General features: G+C 38.1%; 1 protein-coding gene across 9 annotated transcripts in view; it reads right to left on the bottom strand.

Annotated features, from left to right (window-relative positions):
• ABLIM2 (actin binding LIM protein family member 2) overlaps nucleotides 1-25,784 on the bottom strand; it is a 130,576-nt gene that overhangs the window by 26,106 nt on the left and 78,686 nt on the right. For 4 of the 9 annotated variants that reach the window (XM_066185405.1, XM_066185406.1, XM_066185407.1 and 1 more), the window contains exons 7-11: nucleotides 23,372-23,459; nucleotides 20,674-20,732; nucleotides 17,634-17,711; nucleotides 12,952-13,098; nucleotides 8,290-8,410 (exon numbers count right to left, since the gene is read on the bottom strand). In XM_066185405.1, the coding sequence (XP_066041502.1) occupies nucleotides 8,290-8,410; nucleotides 12,952-13,098; nucleotides 17,634-17,711; nucleotides 20,674-20,732; nucleotides 23,372-23,459 (493 nt within the window). Of the gene's footprint in view, nucleotides 1-958; nucleotides 1,061-6,501; nucleotides 6,601-8,289; nucleotides 8,411-12,951; nucleotides 13,099-17,633; nucleotides 17,712-20,673; nucleotides 20,733-23,371; nucleotides 23,460-25,784 lie in introns of all 9 variants that reach the window. The other 5 variants (XM_066185399.1, XM_066185400.1, XM_066185401.1 and 2 more) reach the window with 2 other exon arrangements.

Genomic DNA, 25,784 nt, shown 5'->3' with positions numbered 1-25,784 from the left:
TCACACCTGGAAAAGGATTTTCTCCATTGTTTACAAATAAAGTGTACGTGTTCAAGTATGAATGTTTATACTGGAAATACAAACTATTCTTTTAGGAAATCCTATCATTTGTCTTTACTTTGAATTGTGTCAATTCAAAGCAAAGACAAATTACAGGATTATAGCTAACTTGGCCTTCCAGGAATTTTCTGGAAGCCCTCAGAGCCATAGTCTAGGGTTCCCATATCACATGGTAAAGACATCAGATTTACTCAGTACTATGAATCTGAGCAGATACAATTCCTAAATGTGGTCTGTTTACAGATACATTAACCACACAAGCTAAATGTGAATAAACAAACTATTACACTGAAGAGGTAAATGTGTTTAGCAGTCAAAAAGCTAAACAGTGTGGACATAAGTTTAATGTGATTGTTGACTGAACTTGAAAACAGCAGAGTACATGTACAAAGATAGCCACAATGAGCCTCCTGCAGTTCTGAAGTCTTCCAGCTTCTTTTAAAGTTTAGGTTAATATTACTTAAAATCAGAGAATAGACTGATAAGAAAAAAAACAAACAAACAAATAACAAAAACCCCTTCCGTCATTCCTCCTGCACACAAATTCAATATATCTATGCAGTTATGGAACTATAAATCACAGGATATTAGAATCATTAAGGCCCCTAAGATCATCCAGTTCAGCCACTAACCCAGTGCTGCTGTAAGTTTGTACTCTTAGTAACGTTTTTCATTCTGTGCCTTCTGTAAAGCAATTTTTTACCATATACGTACATGAGCACATAGCTCTCTTTTATTTTTGAGATAAAGTTTAACAACAGATATTCACTCAGTAGACATTTTCTCTTTCTGCACTTTGAAATTCACAAATCAATGCCAAAAAAAAAAAAATTACATTCAGAAGAGAATAAACAGGTGCCAGAAATTGAAGATCAAAAGCTAAGCAGTTAATGCCTACCTGGAATATGGAAATGCCTAGGAGCCTGCTGATAGACAGAAGGTGAAGATTTGCTGTCAGAGTACATGGATAAGCTTGGAGTGCTCCGACCACTTTCACTGCCTCCAAGGGGAAGAGCAAAGAAAGCAGATAAAAGAAAAATGGAAAGCAAAGTAGAGTATTTCAAGCATAAAAGCTTGTTTAGAATGACTTGTTAATCCAACAGTTTTAAATATATGCTTTTGTAAAACCCATTATTTTTCAGCATAGTATACTGGCTCAGACTCCAAATACCTCATCAAAAATTACTATCTGATGGACATCAGATTAAGATGCCCTACTTTGAAGTGAAAACTTCTCTTTTAATGATGCTTTAAAAAAGAAAATCAAAGGATAAGAACATTCAGAATCTTGCAATGTGTTTTGCATAGCCTTAACTGAATAATCTACTGATCAAGCGTTTTAAAAGTTTAATGCTATGGCTCGTAGCCTGCCCCTCAAACTAGTAATACATAATTCAATAATGTTTAAATTATCTCAAAGCAGGCCTAGAGCAAAATATAAACATTATGGTTAAGTCAAAAAATCCTGCATATATCAATGACAAAAAGAGATGTTGAAATTCGGCTTTCAATTGCAAACTTTTCCCACAGGTAACATGCCACAGCATTTTTATGCAAACAAGGTTGGATTATCAAGTCATGGATCTATAATGCCATAGTCACTTCATCAAATTTCAAGATATACATAGGAATTTTCCATATTCATTTCTCCACTTGTTTTGTCAAATGCTTATTAGGTGCCATTCATCTCCTCTTGGCTTATTTCCCTGAAGCACACACTATGGCATTATAGTGCTGCTTGGCAAACAAAAAAGTAAAGCTCTACTTTTTTGGGACTTGTAAAATCCTTTTAGTTCACAGCACTGTAAAGCAACTGGAAGCAAACATGACATTTATTCTTGAATCAACTGATTGTTAAATTGCTGTTACTGTTTTAGTGCGGATGAAGCATAAATTTAATGGCTAGTAATGATGAAGTTGTAGCAAGTTTCTCTGGGGTAAAGAAAGTGCAGCAGCTCAGGGCATTACATCTGCAACCGAGTTCTGCCTTCATGAAGGGGATGTTTCATAACCACAGAGCTATTAGGTTATCAGAGCTGTCAAGGCCATGCCCATGGAGGTGGTCTCTGGTGACAAGCAGTGGGTGCATGGCCATCCCAGTGTCACCAAAGCCAGCCTTGCCGTGCACCACTGAGGCCAGGGGGACAATGCCACTGAGCTCAGCAGGAGCAGAGACAGGACAGACGAGGTCAGGAGAGCGTGCTGTGTTATCTCATGACAATACACTAACAAATCCATCCTAAAATTTGTCTGTAGTGTTCACAGTAGACAAAAAATTAGAACTCAAAAGCTGTTCAGCTGTGACCACTCAGTAACAGTGATTTCTTGTTGAAAAAGTGTAATCTAGGACACTGAGAGACTGTCATCCCAGCTACAGGTGCTGATGGCCTGTGGTCCTTCCAAAATGTTAAGAAAAAATTATGGAATTGCTAAGAATTTGGTGCATCACTATGAGCTTGCAGACAAGTAGTCCTCAGACAAGAAACCAGACAGTTATTCAGCTTCCTGACTCCTACTTTGCTCTTGGAAGGAAAAAAGTGGGGACAGGTTTTCACTCTACATTTATGAATTCCCTCTTTCTTTGCAGCTTGCTTCCCAGATTCCTGTCCATCCCTATTAAACAGAAGAAGCCCTCAATGTCACTGGTAGATGCTTCCTAAAATAAGGTCCCTTACACCTCTGAAATTCTTAAAAATTTTGCAATGTCCTTCACTCAGATAAGATACTGTTATTGGAGTTTTCTAATTTAAACAGAAAATGAAAGTTCTCAAGCAATTTCCAGTGTATTAATTCCTCATTTACTTTAAAATTAGCATATTATTAAAATGTATATCCATATATGATCTGCATGAATAATCACTTCACTGAGCAGAGACCATGTGGTATTGCACACACACAGAAAGTCATTCTTCAGTGATAGGGTAGAGTGTCAGCAATGAATCAGGAGGAAGCGTTAATTAAGAGAAGTAAATTTGTAGGAACACAAGATACAAGCGCAAGTCCCAGGGGACAGGGAATCTAAAAATGGCTCAGTGCAAGGATCATCTGTGTGGAGTAGTTTGCAAAGCCATTACCTCTAACTTGCTCAAAATGGAAAAATTAAGGATGAAATGATGGAAAAGGTTCCTCTTGGACCCCCCCTCATACAAACTGATGCACATTTGAACTTTAATTCTGCCACTGATTCGGAAAAACATGTGAGTAGTTGTATTTCACAATTTGCATACAAAAATGAGTGTTTAATAATAAAGCAAACTGAAGACCCATGTAGAAAGTTAATGAGTAGGAACTACAGACAGCCACTTAAGCTAGGCTATAAATTAAATCTCTAAAATGAAACTTTGCCAATAAACTATCTCTTTAAAGGTTTGTCTAGTATAGACCGAAGAAGAACTTCAAATGAATTATCAGAGAAAAGACTACTACCAGAGAGAGCAATTTTTCAAACTTTTGGGTTTGCCTTCTGCCATAAGCAGCCACAGGCTGTGATCTTCTCTACTGATCAGTGAAGAGCAAAAAACCAGAATCCTGAACTCTTCCTTGGATGTTGTTTAACTTGGAAAGAATCTGGGGAAGCTTACGTTAAACTTGAGCGCAAACCACAAAAACTTCCTTGTGTCTTCTGGTTGCTGACAGGGCAGGCTGTACTTTTAACCTTGTGTATGTAGAGCCAACTGACCAGGGCTCAGACCATGCTCCATTGTCAAGGCACTGTCAGGAAAAGTATAATATTGCTTATATCTCCTACATAGTCAGCTTTTATCTTATGTGTGACGATGGGAAATTTTATAATGACTTATAGTAAGAGCTGTCTAAGTTCAGGACTGATGAACAAACAGACGCCACTGGTTTAATGAGGGAGCTGTCTAAGCCTACTCACAAAACTGGACCCTTTCAATATCTCTGCCAATGGCGTATTAAATCAGAAAAAGTTTTTTGAAGTTTGATGACTAATTCTTTTCAAGTTTTCAAAGCCAAAAAAAAAAGAAGGGCTTTGGAAGCTGTGCTCCTGCATTAGAAAGGTAAGACAATGGCCACCATGTTTTAAGCAAACCTTTTTTCAGCAGGGCCCAGCACACTGAAAGACTCCATCACCTCAAGAGGAACTGCTACACCAAGCATAGGTGCTTAGAATATCACACCTATGACATTCAAGGGCATGAACTGTGAAGCTTTCTTGAAATGAGGTTGTCACAGGACTTATTTTGAAGACAAAAATCATTAAAAGAACACAACCAAATCATTTGTCTTCATGATAAATAACAGCTCATCCCATTACACTTCATGGGAGCTAGACTGCAGAACACTGACGGAAGAACAGGAACTTAGTAATTATATTTGTCACTGGAAAAAATTATGAACCCTGTCATTCTCAGGAAGAATATGAGGTGACCTCAGTGAAATCAAAAGGAAGATTTTGCTTGTCTTAATTTCCTTAGGGTAGTAGTCTATCTGTCTACTGGAAGCATAAAGAAATCTCTTTTATGACATATGTGGAGTGCTGGTTTTAAAAAAGATTACTTCTAGTATAGTAAAGCAGTGTATTATTTTTGGATCTCTTTTTTTTTTTTTAATAAGCAGGATTTCACTTTCTTAAAACTGAAGTGCCAACATTAAGGTTGGTCTGAACACAAACCAACTATTGCAACAATCCCACTCTTCCCACACTAACCACTTTGAAGGGAAAAAAAAAAATAAAAAGAGCACACCCACACCAGCAAAAGGCTCCTTAGGATTAGGAAAAAAACACATTCTGGAACACTTTATACAGAGACCTTGAAGAGGATGAAGCAAATCTTCTGACTCATTCTGGACAGAGACATTAACTCAGTGTAAATCAGTGAATATTCTATTCAGCCTTGGCAGGGTTCAAGATTACCTACTTAAGGAAATAATAAAAAGGTTCACCTGCCTCACAGGAAGACTGTGAGGCACTGTAAGGTACTGTCTACAAAATATTTTAGCTCCTTGATAAAAGAAGTGCCCCAGAATTGCAAAGTATTATAATTTTGATCACATTACTAATAATTATTTGGGCACAAGGAGGTACCACTTGACGATTCTTTCATCCAAACAGCAGCACTTAATAATTGCTGCTGCTCTGAGAAATAGCAGGTAGCACTGAGCAGAAACTCATTTGCACAGGAGTGCTGCCAAGCAACTGCCAAGAGGACTTTGAGAAAGAGCCTTCCATACACTGAAATCATGTGCTGCAGCACACCGAAGAAGTTTCTCTTACTCAGTACATCAGGTTGGATAATACTATCCAAAATGAGAGGACAGACTGAAAAGCAGTTCAAGTAGTGCCTCAGAAAATACCGGGGATTGTGCCATCCCACAGGGATGTGTGGGAGGCTGACTGTTTCTAGTCATGGAAAGGAGATTTGCAGGTAGCCTCTAAAACAGCTAATCTCATCAGCTCTTTCCTCCAAAATTTTCTCACAGGGATCATATTTGGATGTCTCAAGCTGGATTCTGTTTCCTGTTCATCCCAGTGAAATTTAGCTGACTTTGGGCAGCATCAGGGCCCAACAAAGAAGCATTAGTTATTATTCCAAAGGCAGTGAGTACCTGCTATTTGCTGCAATGTGCAAGTCTGGCTCCTGGAGAGGGTCATTCCCTTTCCTGTACTGGTTACAACCTCAAGAACAACAGTTATACCTTATATCAGAGAGTATCTGAGAGTCAAGGAACAGGCATTGAAAGTGTTTGCCATTCATGTGGCCTCTCAGTTCATATTGTTAGTAGAGAACACAAACTCAGGGGAAGACAAACGTGGTAGGTGAATGCCTTCTCTCTCAGACAGACACTTAACCAAATGACTGAAAAAAAGCCTTTGCCTCCAAGGTTCCTAGCATTCCTCACCACTGCCTCATCCACAACATGGAGTTTTCTAGAAGTTAAAACCCACTGCAAAAAAACTAATGGCAAGGAGAATAGATTCAGTTACTGTTTTATAAGATATGGCACAGATTAACTGATAGTCAGTGCAGCTGCACTGATGTAACCAGCCGTCATAATTTTTGGCAATGCCACAAATAATATGAAGAATATCTATATGTAGGTTGGAAGGTCAGATAACTGATCATCCTACGTTGTATCAGATATGTAGGCCTATTACACTATTAGCATCACCATAAAGGGTAAAGGTATTTTAGAACTGACAGACTTTTAAATATTTCCCTTCCTCAGTTTCATTATAAAATCTAATTCCTTCCCTCTACTCCTCTGAAAGACACTGAACACTCACTGAAAAAGCAAAAATAAAACACCCCATACCCACTCAGTTTGTAAAACTTACACAGTACATCAAGGAAGCACTTGCACAAAATTAAGACAAATTTTATCCAAGTGGAAGCCATGCTTGCACAGACATAAAAGTGAAACACAGCTGAATAAATCTACATTATCACAGCACGGTTTTGCATTCTTGTACCTTACCTTTGAAGAAAGGGATGTAATGATGTCTGAATGTAGATGTAAGGCTTGGGTGTTGGGGCAGGGAGATGCAGCTACTGGTACCAAGACTGTGAGTACCAGCTGGGGGCAACAGAGAGTAAGTGAAAATAAACTATTTAGTTCACTTACTGAAAGCCACAAATTACAATGCCATCCTTTTTTTTCAGGAACATTTTCCTCCTGATGCTTAGAAAACATACTGTTTACATTTAAGTCTTCATCTTTCTCTGGTTACTGCTAAAAACATGCCAGTGGCCAGGCTATGGGGTCGGCCAAGGGACAGGGGTTTTCTGCAGACGGAAAGGGCATCACCCAAAATGCTGTAATGCATCAGAAAATATTCCAGAAAAGGCACCACAAAAAGCATGGCTGCACTCAGGGGAAAACCTGCGTATTAAAAAGCTGCAAGAGGGGATGAGAAATGCTCATAATGGATCTAATGAAATGAAATGGGAAGAGCCTTGTCTCTGCAGAGAACTGTGCCATGAGCAGGTCGAGTTCTCACTATCTGTGCTGCACACTGGTAGGATTTACAATGCACCAGGGCACTCCAGTGCACAGCTAATTTAAGTAATTGAAGAAACATCCTGAAGTTCTTTGAGCTCTGAAAGTTAGACACGTGATTAAGTACCTTGAAAAATATTCTCAAATCATCTCTGCTTCGCTGCAATAATGTCCTGATAACACAGTTTGGAGGACTAGTGGCAATTATTAAAAATGGTGATTATGAAGAATATCTTCTAAATTTTAAAGCATTAGAATTTATTTGGAATTCCTTTTGTCTTTTCTCCTCGCTTTAAAGTTGGGCTACTAAGATTAGGCATGACAGCTACAAGACCTTCAGCAGAGATTAATGGCACTGTAACAGATTTTTTTATACTCCACTCCATGTCCATTTTGTCAAAGACTTTGTGTAGTAGAAATATTCAATTCCTGTAAAAATTGTTTCTGTTACCTCTAAAATCTTCATTTCCCCATCAAAGATTAAGAAATTGCACATAAACAAACTAGTTTAGAATTATAATGTATCCCCAATGAACTTAAGACAACAAAAAAATAATACAAATGCTCTGTGCTCTTCACCTGAATGACGGAGTAGAGAAAAAATACAATTAATTTTAAGCAATTTCACTGATTATTTCCGAGGATAAAACCCTGTACAGAGCCCAAATAGGAATGGGGTTTCTTAAAGCATTCCCATGCAAAGGTCAGAAGGAGATGATTCCTCCTGTCTATGTGACTAGAGCACCAATGCAGCTGCTACTACAGCCCAAAGCTGCAAAAACACTCTGTAAACTTCTCAACTAAAGCAACTTGGCCTTCAAAATCAAGCCATCAGAATCAGTCATTCCTCCAGCTCTTGCACTGTGGAGAGGGGACATGAACCCTGTGGTACAAGAACGTAACACAAAGTCACTCAATCAACCGCTTGGTTTTGTGTGCATCCACGGCTACTTTGCCACACCTGGGAAGAGCTGTGGATTGAGTGTGTATCTTCAGGCAGGATGAGACCAGGATTAAGTCGCTTAAACCTTCCTATCTTGTGTCTACATAAAATCAATTTTTCTTAAATGCCTAGTTTTGTTTTCTTGGATGCACATTCCTGAAGCACTTGTTTCCTTTCTCCCCACGGAACTCGCTTTTCACCCTAAATAAATCACTTCAATGAAGTGAACCTTAAACCCCTGTCTGCTGGAGTCAATTCTGCTTACAACATAACACAAAGTAAGGGAAAAATCTAGAGAATAAGTGAGGCTGCTTTTCGATTACCTGGTCTGCTGTAATGCTGAGGAGAATGAGAGGTGGGGGTATACCGACCATAGCCCAGGGAGCCAGCAGAGCTAGGACTTGATGTCCTGTACTGCTTGAAAGATCTGTCATCTTGGTCACCCTTAGAGGAAGAGAGGAAATACATGTTATTAGAGAAGAGAAGTGACTTCTCAAACAGGCAGAATATACCATCTTGCATGTTTCTGCACCGTGCAGATGGGAGTCGATGCTGTCCCAAGATTCCATGCAATCCCAATGAAATGAGGTGGCTTTCAGCACCTCCACCCGCAGCAGGACTGAAAGAGTCCTGCCAAGTACCAGAGATAGGTCATGTTGCCAGGAAAGTCAGCACAGACATAAATTAAATTACAATTTAATTTGAAAAGAACTGCAGAAGTGTTGTTTCAGGACAGTGTAATTTCCTGAACAAATAAAAGAGGGTGGAAGATGAGCTCAGGTCAGCATGACAGTATTATGGTCACTTTGTATCCATATGAATAGATGCATAATGGTTACAGACAACACAAAAATCAGCATTTGCTGGTTTCACTACATCATGAAATTGACCGTGTATAAATTGCCCAGTGTGCCACACTGTAACACGGTCATTACCCTAAGAAACCCCATACTAACACACGTCTAGCATTAGCACCAATACTGCACCATTGTGCAGAGCCAGTCACACAATCCAATTCCCACTAAACCCTTCGTTTCAACCAGTTAAAACCATGTACACACACTCCAAACCTCTGATTTTCAACAGCTGGTTAAACTGCAACTGCAATTTGTAAGTATGTTCTTCTTAACAGTAAATGCACTACTGAGTGAAATAGATGGAGAAGTGACTTCGTGTAAACTAACCATAAAAGCAATTTCAAATTTGCCCTTTTTTAAGACACATGAGAATTGGCTTGAGTTAACTTCATATTAGAACAAATCAATGTAACCTGCAGATGCTCTTTTATGGAAAGTCATACTCAAAAAATACTTCCTCTCTCCTATTCCAGTAGAAAAGCATGAAGATATGCTACACTGTATCAAGTGTCAGTCACTTATCATGAATATGGGGATGCCTTTAGGGATCTGTGTGATTCCCACTGGATAATTCATCATTTAAATAAACATTTAAACATCCTACTTAGCCCTACCATCATCTCCCAAGTTCCTATCAGAACAACTTAATTATGTCCATACATTAATTTTCAGATGAATTTGGCTTCTCTGGGACTATCCTTGACCCTACAGAGATGTACAATATTCTCACATCACATCATCAGGTTTTTCCTGTGGACAAGATATGCTCCATCTCTTCGACATCACCCCAGACCTACCAGCTACATTTTCAAAAGTGGAAAACCAGTTTAGTATAGTGGGCAGCAGCATTATTGCTTTAATATCAAGTTCAGAAGTAATTATACAAAAAGCTAAGAACAGCTCATGCCTTCCCAAGCGTGCAGTGTTCTGTAGGCATTCTACCACCAACTCCTCTATGTCCAGCTCAAGATGTTTCCTTCCCAACCAAGTACATTGTGTAATTGTGTAATACCTTGTGTAATACCCACTCTAACCTTTGTGAAGAAAATTACAAGCAGTATTGCAATGGTTCTACAAAGTCTTGTAATGATATTCAAACATCATCTGAGTGTCAGCTAATGGTCTGTGATGTGTCCAATTGTATGACACAGTGGAACTCTCCTCTAACAAAAAATCCCTGTAACAAAACTGGTGACAAGTTTGCAGATGATGATGATGCCTGAGTACCTGACCACAGACTCCTTAAAAAGAGACAGCAAGCACAGGGAAGCTGGATAACATGGGAGTATACACAAATCATGGCAGTCCCAACCTCCACATCAATACCACTTTTGGAACTTAATATTGACCATTTGGTAACTGAATTTAAAGGATATTACTACAATCTCTTAAAACATCAAGTTTTCATACTATTTCAGACCTTACCTTTGTGTAACTTGTGTCTCTGCAAGGAACAGCTGACCTAGTTCATGTAACCAAATATTACATAAAATATGCTTTTATTTTTAAGTTATAAAATAAACTACATCTCTACCGGTTAACCTCTCTGTTAACCAGTTCTTAAAGTGATTTACAGTCCTTAATTCTCCATGATTACCAAAATTTTGCAGTATGTAAAATTTGGATAATGGAGAAATCAGCCAGACTCATGATATGCAACTGAGAAACTATCTGGGAAAATACATGAAATGCTTTCACAGCTTCCAAAACTGATGTTTCTTGAAACAATGACTAGCTTAATTAATGCACATCAAAATACACAGACCTAGAAGTTCAGGTATGTGCAAATGATTTAAACATAGGTGTGCACAAATAGTATAAGCAGTTTAACTATTTGTGGAATAAAAAAAAAAAAATGAGAAGAAAAGAAGAAATCTGTGCTGAGCATTAATTCAATCAGCTCACATAGGCAGCTTTAAATGTGAACATAAATCGTATTTCCCAATATAATTTATTTAGTGGAGCTTGAAGAAGTGACCACCATACAACCTTTATTTTGGAAAGCAGAAACATGAATGACAGTGGAGACTGATGCATACAGATGACATTCCAGAAGCAGAGCACGTATTGAACACAAGTAACACTCTGAAAATCATAAATTACAAACCCCATGCACCGTAGAGGCAAGGGGCAAACCCCACATTTCAGACACTGCTGGTTATCAATATGACCAGTTTATGCACCACAAAATGGGTCAGAATAGGAGAACAAAGGCATTGGGGATTACCTCAGTAGGTGTTGGAGAGAGCAACTGAGGTGACTGCAAACAGCAACACACAACAAATTAGTGATACAAATTCATGCATGATGTTACTCATGAGAAGAATTACTCTTAAAATGTCACTATCCATGTATAACACATGATATAGTTAGGAAAAACACCTGTCAATTAAGTTAGGCCAAATTTTTCTTATTATCTGTTTTTAATGAAGTACATAAGGACTAATACATAAATAATTTCATATTAGTCTTTTAGCGATTTTTCTACTAAAAAGTCCTGGAGTCTGATGAGGCCAGTCCTTTGCCACAGAGAAGGGCAACAGGGAACTCCCAGTTAAAGCAACTGCCTGAAACTACACACAAGCCCTAACTAAATCTGCATTGAAGGACTTCCAAAATCAGGACTAGGACTGACCATTTTAAGGGAAAGAAAAACATCTGCGCTATTTATTTTCAATTAAACACCATGTAATTTGACAATCTGCTGCTCATTTTCCTTTCCAAATCAAACACTATGTTTGGTAAGTTAAGCAAATTGACTGAAAGTATTGAAGCTGCAGGTAAGAAGCTAGGATGCTGAAATTTAGGAGACAGGATTTTTTTCTCCCCCCGGTAATATCAAGGATAATAAATATTTGGAACACCAGGAAATATGCCTGTTCGTTTGCAAACACAGTCCATGTTTTGCCTGTGCACAGTTTGGTCTGTGCACCTCTGCCAAGCCTGGATGTCACCAGGCACTTGAGGAGGGCCACAACTATCATCAGCACCAACAAATTTTGACACAGGAAGGAAGTGATTATGCTCCACAGTTTCAGGGTGAGGCAGGAGCTTTCCATGTTGTGAAATCAGAAACCTGAATACCATTTAAACCCTTTACCAAATACAATTTAACTACTTTTGAACACCTTGCAATGGAGCTACCATGGTTCAGCACTGTGCAGAGACAGCTAGGAAGAAAGTCTGCAACACCCAATGTATGCACTGCACTTCACCTGACAGTGGTACTGAGACCTTAGTGGTATTGATTAAGTGTAAAAGGTGCAAGTGATAGTATGACTAGGGCTATTATAAATATCACGACTATCATTTATTTCTGCCCATTCACTTACACCTGGGGAGAACAAAGACTTCCAAGCTAGACTGTATGTACGTTGCTCATATCTAGCATATTGTAAAGGTTTAATTTGTAAAAATGTAGCTAAAATTATAAAAGCAATCAGAAAGTCAAATGAAATGTAGGTATGTTCAGAGAAGAAAAGCTAACTTGCATGACAGGAGTTATATACAAGTATGTTTCACAAAGCCCAGAATAAGTATTAGCTATTAGTATGTTAGTATTACGTGAAATTAGATTTCATTAGCACAAACTGTATCATATTAGCTCTGCATATGAAAAGGCTGAAGTGCATGCATGACGTGAGGATGAAGTTAAGTAAGGGACAGTTGAAAGAAGTTTGTACACAGGAAAGTGATACCATTGTTGTGTTACCAAAATAACATGGTACACTTTGACTAAAAAAAAAAAGATGAAAGACATTTGGCTTTGCTTCCCATTTTTGCATTATAATTAGCAATGGCTCCTGCTTCCTACCACATGCAGAACTACTCCCATGGAAAAACATTTTAATTACATGTCATCTCTTTAAAAAATGATCACAGAAAGCAATGTTTTAATTTCTACAAACTGAAAAATGAAATGAGCAGAAATTAACATCTTGGTTTTGGTTGTTCTTTTTTTTTTTGAAGGCATTGTGAACGAATGGATGACATGACTCAATTAACTAGAGCTATAAAAGTTACATTAAAAAAAAAAGTTATGCACACGTTAACAGTTTTTGGAAAGATGTTCAATGATGCACATAAAACCTGAAACTCATAGTAAAAATAATACCCATGTTTCAGTACCTCCCCGTAACTATGCCTGTCATCTGAAGAGTAACTGATATATGGAGAATAGGAGATCATATCTGGGCGGTCAATGTTATAGATGGCTTTATTTTTAGGAAGAGCAGCCAAGTCCCTGTAGTCAAGAATTTCATCTCCAAGCTTTGCCTAAGAAAAGGAGGAAAGAAAGCAGTGAGAATAAGAAAGAATATGAGCAGGATGCAATCAGATAAGGAAAGATAAATACAGGCAGAAAAGTCATAATCATAATAAACCACTTTTTGTGTTTGTGGACATTTAAGTCTCTTGTATTTACTACACAATGCTAAATATTACTGCTGTTTCCTTTTATATACTGTTGCTTTCTACCTTGTCACTGTCATTGGCAAACAGGAGTAGCATGGCATCATTCCAATTCCCTGGTTGTATTATCCCACTTACTCCTGGATCCACAAACACATACAGGGGACAGATATTGTAGTCTCTTTCAGGCAAAACACAAGGAATTTTGAAGTGGTTTCGGTGTGCAGAATTCCTCTCTTGTAAGCAGTAGTGCATAATCAAATACGTATTTCCAGCATATACTCTCCAGATGCTGAAAACCATTACTCAGCTCTTTGATCTTTCCTACTCAGTTGCGTCCCACAGCTTCACCTCTTTCCCTCACTATGTCTAAATAGCCTTTAATTATGGGTCACAAACCAGCAGATGATGGATTTGCACCATGGTGGAAGATCACAGATACACTCAAGTAAAGTTCAAATCCTCTCATGAGACTCACATAAACAGCAGTGGGAAAGGACTGTACTGGTCCCTGTTCTCCTCCTACTACACATATTCCAAAAGCATAACTTATTATCAAGCTGCCACATTTGCACAGATTACCCTTAGGATAATTGCACCAAAACTGTATCCAGCATATACTATGTTGCAGATATGATGACAAGTTGGCCACATGACGAGTGGAGAAATGGACAGCATAATTGTCTCATTCCCACTTCAAGTTACACAGAACGATAAGCTCTTTGTTGGCAAAAAAATGATGAGTGAAGCTTGCTGTGCTCTGAAAATCTCAGTATGATCAGCTGTAAAACTGTAATAATGTTTTCCACATGCAAAAGTACAAAACTATCCAGGATTTATGTGTGTTGTAATTCCGTTTTTTCTTAGTATGAGCTAAGGAAAGTTCAATAGATTTTCCAAGAGAGTTTTCTATCAGGTTAAGAATCCAGGAAAAATTTAGTCTGACAATCTTCAGTTATCCCTTATTCTAAAACAATGCATGAATTTGTGCAAACATAAACTACATGAAAAGAAGGAAGATTACTCTTAAATAAGAAAGTAGAACCAAGCTGCCATAACCATCACATACTCCCATCCTCAAAACTAATGAAAAAATGTATTTTAACCAAGTATGTGATTCTTCAGCAGTCTACAGATCTCACTTTCTTTGCAGCTCCTTTAAGAAGCTAAAGAGCTATGAAATAGATACTTAATGAAAATAAGTCCCTCCCTAATGAGAAGCCAGTGGAGAGCTCTGATGCACACACAGGTAACGAAAAGGTAAAGATTCTGTCTGTCCCATCTGTCCCAGAAATACTTGGGCAGCATTATACCTAAAAGGAAGGCCAAAGAGGCTGGGATTTCACTTAAGGTATCCAGGCTTTTGGCTATTATTCCAGTGAATCCAAATTAGTTCAGAATTGGGAATACTTAAACGTGAATAACAGTCACTTTGGCTCTCCATCTAGATGTGCAACTTACTGTTAAACTTCAGATCTGTCAGAGAAGTAAAGCTTATCTCGTTTTGTAATTCATTTCAGTTTAGATATAACAATGTGGGCAAATTTGGATGAAGAAACACCTTAGGGATACAGTTACTTTCTAAACACTCAATTCTCCAAACATCGAGTCTACACTGTATTTTTATTTTCTTTGTTTTACCTACATTCAATTATGTGAATGGAGTTTAAATCTGCACAGGAAAGCTCAAATTACAGCTGAGAGGTTTCAAGCCATTTCTTCATTAATTTGGTCTTTTGGATTCTGGTGAAACCATGCTCTAAGTATAGAGTATCTATTTCATTTAGAATATGTAATTTACAATCGTACAATTGTGAATATGATTGGTATAAAATATAGTGTGATTTCTATTCCTTGTATGAGAGCACATATAACACAGCTATGTAAACTAATGTAAGCCTCCCAGTTGCATATATTAGGTTGGAGCACCTAATTCTGTCTTAATAAAATTAAGCAAAGTATAAAGCAGGACTTTTATTTAAACCTTATTTAATGGCATAATTTAGAAATCAACAAATTTTTAAGGGTTTTTGAGGGTTTCCAGCACTAGGGCAAATTTCAGTCTGGATATAACGACATCATCCCTACAGGTAATGAAAAGATGCCCATTACCTTCAAAAGGCACTGGCCTGTGCCCTGTTTTAGTGCAAGAAGACACCAAAGTCTGTTATCAGTAGATGAAGAGGAAGTTTTATGGCTTTAGTAAACCATCTGTATGATGAAGAACATTTCATGTTTATGTCAAAAAATCGCTTCCTTCACCTTTCCCTGTGTGCCCACGCCCACGCCTGCCCTGTGATGGCGTGGTGTCCACGATGATGTTCAGCACTGCTCTGACTCAGTGACTTTGGAAGTGTAAGCACCAAAAACTCATGGTTCCTAAGACTGAACTGTTTGCCCTAAACTATTTCATCCATGAAATACTTCACAGAGCTCACCAGCTGGTAAGGTGTGGTTTTACTACAGGTGTTAATGACCTGAATCTCTGCTACTGCTGCTACCCTGCGTGCACCATCTCACCCTGTTCTGCATCCTACATTGACATTACAAGTCATGTAGACAGCTTCGGCTTTTTTTTTTGCCTCTTTGTTTGTCTGGAGGTTTTTCCTGGGTTATTGTTTAGCTCAGTCTGGCCTGAAATTTGACTGCATATGTCTGTGTACACACTGGTGTTAGCAGCAAAGAGGAGATGGGAAGACACAGCTAGGGAAGGACAGGGCCACATGTGGGTGGGACCTTCCTTTCAGTGGCAGCAAGAATGTAGGTTTGGCAAAACCAGCCACAAAAGCACACAAGACAAGTCTTGAGCATGTCTATATGTCATAACCCTCCTAAAACAGAAAACACATGTAAAAACAGATAGCCAAGGGACCACTGTGATAACATAGAAATCAGTAATATGTTTTTAATTCTTTCTACTTTTGTGTTTGTGAAAGTCAAACAGGATTTAATCAATCAATCAAAATCAAGCATTGACAATTAAGCAGTGAGAGATGGGACAGACAGATAGAACAAGAATTTGTACTCCTCTGGGGAATTTTTTTTTCTGACTGACTCATATTTGCTAGGCAACTTTATTCTTTCCCAGTCCCAGCTTTGTATTGCAGTAACAAACATCAGAGTTGTGTTCTGATTTAATGATAGCCTTTAAAAACAAACAAACAAAAACAGAAAAGGAGAATGGAGGTTTGTCCTTGACTTTTAACAGTCGGGGAAGCATATTTAAAGTTGTAACCACAAACATCAATAACAACAGTGCCATCCTGCAGTTAGATAAATGTCTCCAAAAACATAAAAATCTTAGGAGAATTCTCATGCTTAAAAACAAAATGAGATGGTGCATGCCTGAAAAAAAAGAGCTCAACTGGTCAAAGAAAGTGCTTACATAATAATAGGCTCCCAGCACAATGAACTGTCTTCACAACGACATTTCTTGGATGGCAATATACTGCTGGAATTCACCAGCACTCAGAATCACCCTAAAAGAAGGGGAACTTGTTCCACTGCAAGTTCAGTCTTGCTCAGATAAAGCCCATATTGTATCCAAAATAACTTTTATCTGAGGAAAAAGCACAAGTCTGGATCCAAAGCACTCTTTTGCTGGTCTCAGTGCAGGAGATAAAACCCTTAATATTTGTAAAATAACCTCTCTGGAAGTCAGTTGCATCTCCAGCAATTTTTTAACTATATGGTTCTAACTGATGAGGATGACCTGCACACCTGACGGATACCTGGTCAGGAGAAAGAAAAGCCCTGGAAATGCTGAACCCCTCCCTGCAAGAGATATCTGTATGGATCATACCACATTTGCATTTCTATCCATTGCTGGTAGCCTTGAGAATTTGGCCATGAACACCACACTTCAGCAATTGTGATCTTGTATTGAAAAAAAAAAAATCCTAAGATTTTATTATACTCATAATTTTAAATTCTCTCAATGAGCTTTTCAGAGCACTTCATAAACCATAAACACTTCAAAAGTTCTCTGAGTGAGGGAGTGGCATTTGGCAAGGCCAGAGTCCTGCAATCACACACATGAGTGTTTTCATAGGCAAACAGATGCAGGCTCAGGAGCTCAATTTAAATAAGTTGTGTTCAAATCTAAGCCTGTAATCTACCTGTGGGCTGCACTGTTTAAGTAAACTTTTCTTTTCAGAAAGAATTGTGGTATTCTGCATGCTTTGGTGTAAGTCAGCTCTAGCTATAGTGTAAGTGCTACAAATACTCCACAAAAAAATAAGAGGAAAATGCCAGAATTCTGTTACAGCAAATGCAGTATTCAAGTATTCTAAACTGCAGTGGTTTGGAGACACTAACTTTCCATATAACGTGCTAAACTGTAGGAGGAAGCACAAGGTTTTCCCCATTCCACAGAACAAATTTCACTGGGAAATACTCACATAGATCACACGGCTTGGGGAACCTGATGTACTTGAAGCAGGTACAGAAATAATACTCTCAGAGGAAGTCCTAGTTTCCTATGGCAGGAGAAGTGAAATAGATAGGAAATACAGGAGAGTCAAAGATAATGTAACTGCTATTTCAAAAAAAGTAAACAAGACATTTAATTCAATTTTTACCACTGAAAAAGGACATATTATAGAGAGCTCAAAACATGGAGTTCAAAATAAAAGAACACTTACAGATAATCAATGTAACCTTTTCAAAATTCAAGAATTGTTTTACACATGGCTTTCTTATCCCTACTCTTCAGAAAAAAATGGCCCAGAGCATTTCTGGGGTGCCTTTGGGCACTATCAGAGACAGGTCAAGTTACAGGAGAATACAGTGGCAACATTTTTACTCCAAGGTTATGGCATCAAACCGTTCTAATTTGTGTCTGAAACACGTCACACTGCCATGCCATTCACTCACAGTGAACACAACATGAAAAAGGACCTGGGGAATGATCATTTAAGACAGACCTCTTCTGCATAATTAAAGCACTTTTCAGTTTTCCAGAACTTGTGTAAATCACATGAAAGCATCACTAGTACACTGATGTCATGTACAAACCATATTTCTCCTTCTTGAGGTCCCTATAAGACACTCAATGCAAAAGAGAAAAATAACTTTAGAAAATTGCACTATTCACACATTTTGAACCCTGTTAAAATCAAATGACAGTTTTGGATTAAGCTCAGAATTCCCAGAAAAAGCTCCAGAGCTTCTTTCTGTGTCCTGAGCATGGTCATGGGCATCTGGCCCAAGGCAGCTAAGCCTGAGCAGAGCGGTTCGAAAAGATGACCTCCAGAGGTTCCTTTCAAGCTCAGGGTCTTTCCGAGGGTAGACAAGGGCTGAGTCCTTTTTTCCTGACACCTCTTGGAAGAGCCCAGTCAGGGCATTCCCTCGGCACCAAGAGGTTACTGCAGTTCCCAGCATGAGCCTTGCACATTTCCAGTAACTTCTTTGAACTGCCCCAGTGGAAGTCAATAACAAATGGTGCTCTTCAGGGGTCTGTACTGGGAGCAGTAATGCTTAATATATTCATCCATGACACGGACAGTGGGATTGAGCACATCCTTGGCAAACCTACAGATAACACCCAGCCGTGTGGTAGGGACAACATGCTGGAGGGAAGGGATGCCATCCAGAGGGATCCTGATAGGCTTGGGAAGTGGGACCATGCAAACCTCATGAAATTCAACAAGGCCAAGTGCAAGGTCCTGCACCTGAGTCAGGGCAATCTCCAATACCACCTCCACAAACTGGGTGATGAAGGGAGAAGAAGGACTTGGAGGATACTGGTGGTTAAAGAATTGGAGACATCCCACATCTCAGACGTCCGTTATTCTCTTCATAATACATTACCCTATCTAGCATCTCCATCCATGCCTGCTCCACATAATCTCCCAGCTTTTTCAATAAAACCTCACACCTTTGTTCATTCCATTGCCTCTGTTAGTTCATTTTCTGTACTACACATTTTTCTTCTTCCACCTACCTCTTTTCCCTATATGCCTTTTTATAAACCTTACTTTCCCTTACTGCTTTGATTTCTCCTGTCTTTTCCAGCTTCCTCCCTTCTGCTTAAAATCTCACTCTCCCATCATCTTTCTTTATGCTGTCACTCTCTTTCACAACTTCTTTTTCTCCTCCACTCCATCTCCAAAGTTTTGGAGCATGCTGCCACTTTCTCATTTTGCCTTTGTCACCTACTTTAATTACATGCTGTTCATATATCTATATATAGGAAGATAACTTAAAAACAACAAATTGCAAGGTTGAACAGTAGATTTCTCAAGTCGTAGATCCCATTCCAGACTTTACAAGTTATGTTAAAAAGTTCATTATTACTCTCTTTGAAATGACATCCTTCCTTCTGGTTTTATTTTTTCAATAATGGACATACAGATCAGAAAATAGGAAAAACTCTGGGAAAAAGAAAAATGGCTAGGCTTGGGAAAATTATTTGATATTCAGAGCTTGTCATAAAGAACATCAGAGCAGTCGCTTCTCAAACACGTGGGTACAAAAACTTACAGCCAAGATCTTTTAGGGTAAAGCCCAAACAATTTTTTTTTCCAAACTGTAATTTAGTCAAAGTTGGACTTTCTAACACACCAGATTTAACAATCTTTTTATGGATGCTGCCTGCTGTTCTGACTTGTCCCATGTGCCTTCCTCCCAGCCTTGAACCAAAGCAGAGCTTTTTTGAACAAGGATACCAAGGGTACCACTTGGAGCATCAGAGAACATCAGAAGTGAAAAAACCCACATTTGGCCTCTACATTAAGTAAGATAGTTGTAACTCATTCCCACCACTTCAGAAGGATCATTAATTCTTCATGTCCTAGGGACAGCTTATTTATCTGCTAACCTTGTAATTATTCAAGTTGCCAGAATTCCCTCCCTTTTCCCCTTGCACAGAGTGAGGTGCACTCATCCAGCTTAAGGACGCAGTTAAAGCCAGAGATTAAAATAAACTGTGGCTGGCTTGCCAACACTTTAGAAACAAATAATAAAACAGAAACTCCAAGGAGATTTCTTTTTTTGTAAAAACAAATAAAGTGAAAGTCCTTTGATCATTTAAGTTCAGAGCCACATGAAAAGAGAAGAAGTCATGAACTGATAACATCATAATCAGACAGAAGTTAAAAATTAACTTTTTTTTCTTATTCATATTTTCACATTTTTCCTTATTCAATGTATATATATGTATATATATATATAACTCTTACGTCAACATTCTCCTTAATCTGTAGCTTTAATCACTGATTAAAAGCAGAATATTTATATTACATGATTACAATTCATTAGCCAACTAGATTACCATAATTTAAAATTTAAAATTACAGTAGTGAAAAATTTCCAAACCCTTCAATCCATGCATGCTGGGGGGGGAAAAAAAAAAAAAAAAAAAAAAAAAAGAAAAAAAAAGAAAAAAAAAGACAATAATATGTCAGCTGAATAACACTGGGTAAAAATACTGGGGTTTACCTTGTTTTTTTCTTCAGCCTTTGCAGCCTGTCTACAAACTGGATGCCAAATAGATGTTCCTGTAAAGTAAATTTAAAGTTCTACTTAATTCAGTTCCATGATAAGAACCCTTAAAAGTTCAAAATAAGAACCTTATTAAACCCTTCTATAAGGTTTTACATGACATAGGTTACTGACTACTTCCCCTGGTAGTGCATGATTCTTTCAGAGGTCAAGATGACAACCTCTCAGTACCAGTGAGCCTGATCACAGACATTTAAAAGACTTCAGAAAGCTGCACGTACTTCAATATGGCAGATCAACATCAAAATCTGAGTCCTAAGAAGAGTGATATGGGATCTCTGGTGCTCCACCAGCCCAACCTCCTGCTAAGGGTAGGTCCCATTACAGCAGGCAGGGCTGTATCCAGATGGGCTTTGCCTATCTCCAAGGATGGAGATTCCACTGTATCTCTGGGCAACCTGTTTCAGGGTAATATTTTTCTTCATACATAGTTAGAATTTCCTGCACTCTACTAATACATATTCTTGTAATATGAGACTTGGGTCATACACAGCAGCACGCTGTGGTGGGATGGAATGGCATTGTGCCATGTAACCCCAGCTGAAAATCCAGTCTGTCTATGATTTGTTCACTGTTCCGATCTTGCACTTCCCATATGTTTGTCTCTTGTAAGTCAGCTACTAAGGAACTGCATAAATTGAGGGGAATATCCATCCTGGAGGAAGCAGGAGATAGCAAATGAACTCATTCCTTATTGCATACAAGTATTGAAACGAGGATCTTGACAAAATATAAGTAAACAATGAGTGTGAGATAGAAACTTGAATAGTTTTGCACTAGTCACAAAAGAAAAAAAAGTTCAAAAACTTGAGCATGATGTTAAAAATAGCATTCAGTAGAAGTGGAACATGTATAATGGTATAAAACAAAATAATTATTTGCATGTTTTAACAGTAAGAAGAAACCTTTATGTTTATGCCAGTCTGAGCTCTGACACGCCACAGATTAAAGCTCCAGAGTTAAACAACATGAGTGCACTGCAACTTCTGCCTGACTAAACTGGAATCTGAGAACCTTTTCATAATAAATATTTAATGTTTATACTAGGTGGAGAGTATCAAGAAGAGTTATAGGAAATGCTTTGTTTTCACAGCAGTTTGATAGTTTTCTAACAAGTGGATTTTGGAAACAAGATAGAAACAGAAACTTTATTTCCCAGAAGACAGATGGAGATCATTAGAATTTATTTCACAAAATAACCCAGATGAACCCAGACTCTTCCAGTAAAAGAACACCTGTAAGTATAGACTAAATAAACTACGTTTACTAAGTTATTGATTTTTTTTTTTTGGTACTGAATGACTAAGAAACTTTATCTTCCACTTACAAGTGGATCTGAGCTTGTCCCATTTGTCCCACAAACTGCTTCAAATTATCCCAATGGATTTAGAAGTATTTAGATCAATTTTTTTTTTAACTACTTCTGTCTATAGCCAAGCAACACTGTGGGAAACTTTATCACACTGAAGAAAAACAGTCCTTTCACCCAAAAGCTGTCTGTTGGATCACCACTGAAGATTTCTGCTAAAGAGCACACAACACCTAAAGTAACTTTATATCAGTTTATTAAGAGGATGAAGAACACATTATAAAACCCTGGGCTCCAACATTTTTTATTATTTAACAGGTTAGGCAGACCAAATAACTGATCATAGATCTTTCATGGCATTAACACCAGTTTCTAATAGAAACTGCTCTCCATGTGAAGACGAAAAAGGGGATGACAGTAAGCTCCTGCAAACATTCCATGCATCAGAAAATACAGTAAGATAGATCCAAATTAATAGAACCTGAGCATACCTTGCTATTATTTGAATTAATAATTAGAACAAAACCTAACAAACATCCACCCTTACAACAAATGGAACTTTAAAAGAAGACAGACCTGCAAACAAGTTTCAGAAGGTTTGCAATCTAGAAACAGATTTGTAGTTTGATGTACTTTTTTAAAGCACTGATTGATTTTAGAACTGCTAAGATCCTTTTCACCTGGAAGAACTGCAACATTTTCTGGCTCCTGAGGGAAAATTCATGAGCAGAGCACAGACAAGTATCACTGTGTCTTTTAATGAGCTAGTTCTTGTTGCAAACCAAAGTGACAATAAAATTATAATTTAAAATAAAGTATTAAACCATAATTAGATCTTATTGAGACCACTGTTGTGTCTTACAGTTGAACTTTTCAAGCTTAAGGAAAAATTTCAAAGTATGCCTCTAGAAAACCATGGACAATGGCAAAGTTGTAAAAACAGATCTGGGCAAAACATGTGATTTTAGGATAATACACCAGCCTTGCAGTTCCCACATCCTACTGAATTTCTCTTTTCTGTTTTCCTTTGAAAAGATACTGCCAGTCAAAGACATATGCAAAAACCTTTATTTTCTCTGGTGTTTTCCACTGCATTTAACTGTGAAAGCAGTTTTCTTTGATCAGTTTAGTAGAGCTAGAAGTTGCTGCATAGGAAGGATTTCAGCTCATATTTATGTTAAATGACATTTTTTTCCCATTGCATACTTTATTGCATAAGTCCTTCTGTGATACCGAATTTCTCCTGTGCAAGCCTGTGGTGTGGGCAAGCAGGTGTGGGCAAGTAAGCCAAGTGTAACTGTTGCATTTTTTGTTATCTTGATTTACCTTGAAGATACATTTCCTCTCCTTCTGCAAACATCTGATTGCACCTGACACATCGTGCGCAGGTTGGGTGATAATGCTTTTCTCCTGCCTGTTTGGACAGAAGGTACAGATGATTAAACATATTGATCAATTTAGCAGTTTTTCTTTCATTCTCTTGTATATGAATAATTTAATTAGCTAAAGACAATTAGTTCAACAGTCTCCTACAATCACAATGCTAATTTTTCCTTCTAGACAATTCATACTTTAAAATGTAATTATGGTCTTGCCTACACGAAGTAAAAAAAAGTTTATGTGCAATAGTTAAGCCTCTAAATTTACAGGATAGAAACAAATTTATGCAATGAACACATTCTCCCTGTAAACTAAGCGCAGGGTAGCTTAGGACTTACCTCCACAATCAATTTGGGAGTTCACAACCTTGAGCACAGATCTGCAACTCAACCATACGGGCATCATGCACCAAATGAATACCTAATCTTAATGCTCAGCAAAAACCATTCTGTGCAAGGAATGTTTGTAGCTGCTTTGAAAGAGTCTTGCAGGTAACTTATACTAAAGAGTTTCCATGAGGAATGTGTGTAGCCTGCCAGAGGACTGCAAGTCCAGAGCAGGCAGTTTTGGGTACTGTGCATTGATACCCTCACACAGACAGGCCAAGATCTGTCCAGAGATTAATCCACATAATTTAATACCATTGTTTTCATTGACTGGAATGAGAACAGGACTGAGCCCTCAATTTGCTCAGAACTGCTTAGTACTTACCAATTTTCATACATTTAAATTCTCATTGCCTGCAACGTTGGCCTAAGTCAGTGACCAAAGCAGCATGGAGTTGTGCTCTGCTGAGTGAACAACATGGGTCAGTCCCTCCAAACTGCACTCCCAACCCATCTTTCAGATGGCACTCACAAAACAGAGTTCAACATCCCAAAGACACCTCTTACACATGCTCCCAGCACTCTGCACTCTTCAAAATCCCTATGGAACTGAAAGCCAAATCTCAGCATCTCCTTTCTCCTCTTTGAACTCACACTCTTCCATGCTAGACAGAATTGCCCATGGTTTAAATGGCTTAATGTCAATCCCATTTCCCCTAGGAACAAAAACCAGGAGACCAAGTAACTCCACATCTTAGAGCTAACGTAAAATAGGATTAACTTAAGATTAAGCTAAGCTTGACTTCAGCAGAATTCTCCTGAAGTAGAAAATATGCAAATTTTGGGCCATGTAAAATGTCTCATAACCTGCTTACCTGAAAAACATTGAAAGTGCTGCTAGGATTGGGAGTGCCTTTATGAAACTGCTACCAACTATTGCCCCACTGCCTTCAGCATGTAAATAGTCTCTCACGGCACTGCACTGTAAATCCCCTTCTATCAATCTAGAAATTTAACCCTGTTACTACAAAGGTGACTTTTCTAATTTTTTCTTATTCACTAAATTTCAAAGCTTTGAGAGGCATTTATCTAAAAAAATGCAATATGTGTATGGGAGCTATTTTGCCATTCACAACACCAATCATAGGAATGCAGTAAATCTAGGTAAAAGAACCTCTGGGTTTACTGCATCAGTGTTAACTTGATTCACTCCTGAAAACCTGCTGAAGCATTTCAGATTGGCAATAAAGAACAACACATCACATTGTCATTGAATTGCCATTTTGAAAACATCTCTGCTCCAGTTCACTCTTTTTATGTTATCCTTTGTGCAGATTTCAGAGTGATTTTTGCAATTTTAGACACGGAAGATGGTCACTACTATTTGTGATGACACCTTTAAAGTACCAGACCACAAAGTACCAGTATTGAGCTTAAACCTCAGGTTTAAAATAGCTTGCCTTAGTGCAGGTGTTTAAGCATAGAAGAGCATTTAATTATCACCAGATAAACTTACGTTTGGCATATCAAATTGTAAAGAAATATAATTTCCCTTGGAAGTGCACAAGCATTGCTAATGGAATGCATAGCCTCAATAACTCAACTAATTCAGCAGAGATGATACAATTCCCAGGCTATCATTCTCTAAGGCATTTCAATTACTTCTTTGCTAAAATAAACTGCCAGGTCAGATTCTCAGATAACCTGGATGTATCTCAGAACAAAGTCTATTTCCCTAAATTTAACAGTACAACCAAATATATAATTTTATTTCACTTGGTGAATTCACTTGCATAGTCAGTAATATCAACTCGGTATAGAATGGCACAGAAAGACCCCACAGACACAACTGTAACAGAAAAATTAGGGGAGAAAAGTAGAGTGATCCTTTCGTTGATGAGCACACCAGGAGAACTCCAATGGATTTTGCATAATTATCTCTGAATTAAAATGGCACAAACTCAAAAATTTTCATCTAAGTGCTGACAGTGGCTTTTGTCGCCCCTTTTAAATTTATTTTTAATTTTTCCTTC

The sequence above is a fragment of the Chamaea fasciata genome, unplaced genomic scaffold (genome assembly GCF_029207755.1).
Source record: "Chamaea fasciata isolate MVZ Bird 193981 ecotype frontalis unplaced genomic scaffold, bChaFas1.0.hap1 SCAF_6, whole genome shotgun sequence".
NCBI lineage: Eukaryota > Metazoa > Chordata > Aves > Passeriformes > Sylviidae > Chamaea > Chamaea fasciata.
This window is presented reverse-complemented; position numbering and strand designations above follow the sequence as displayed.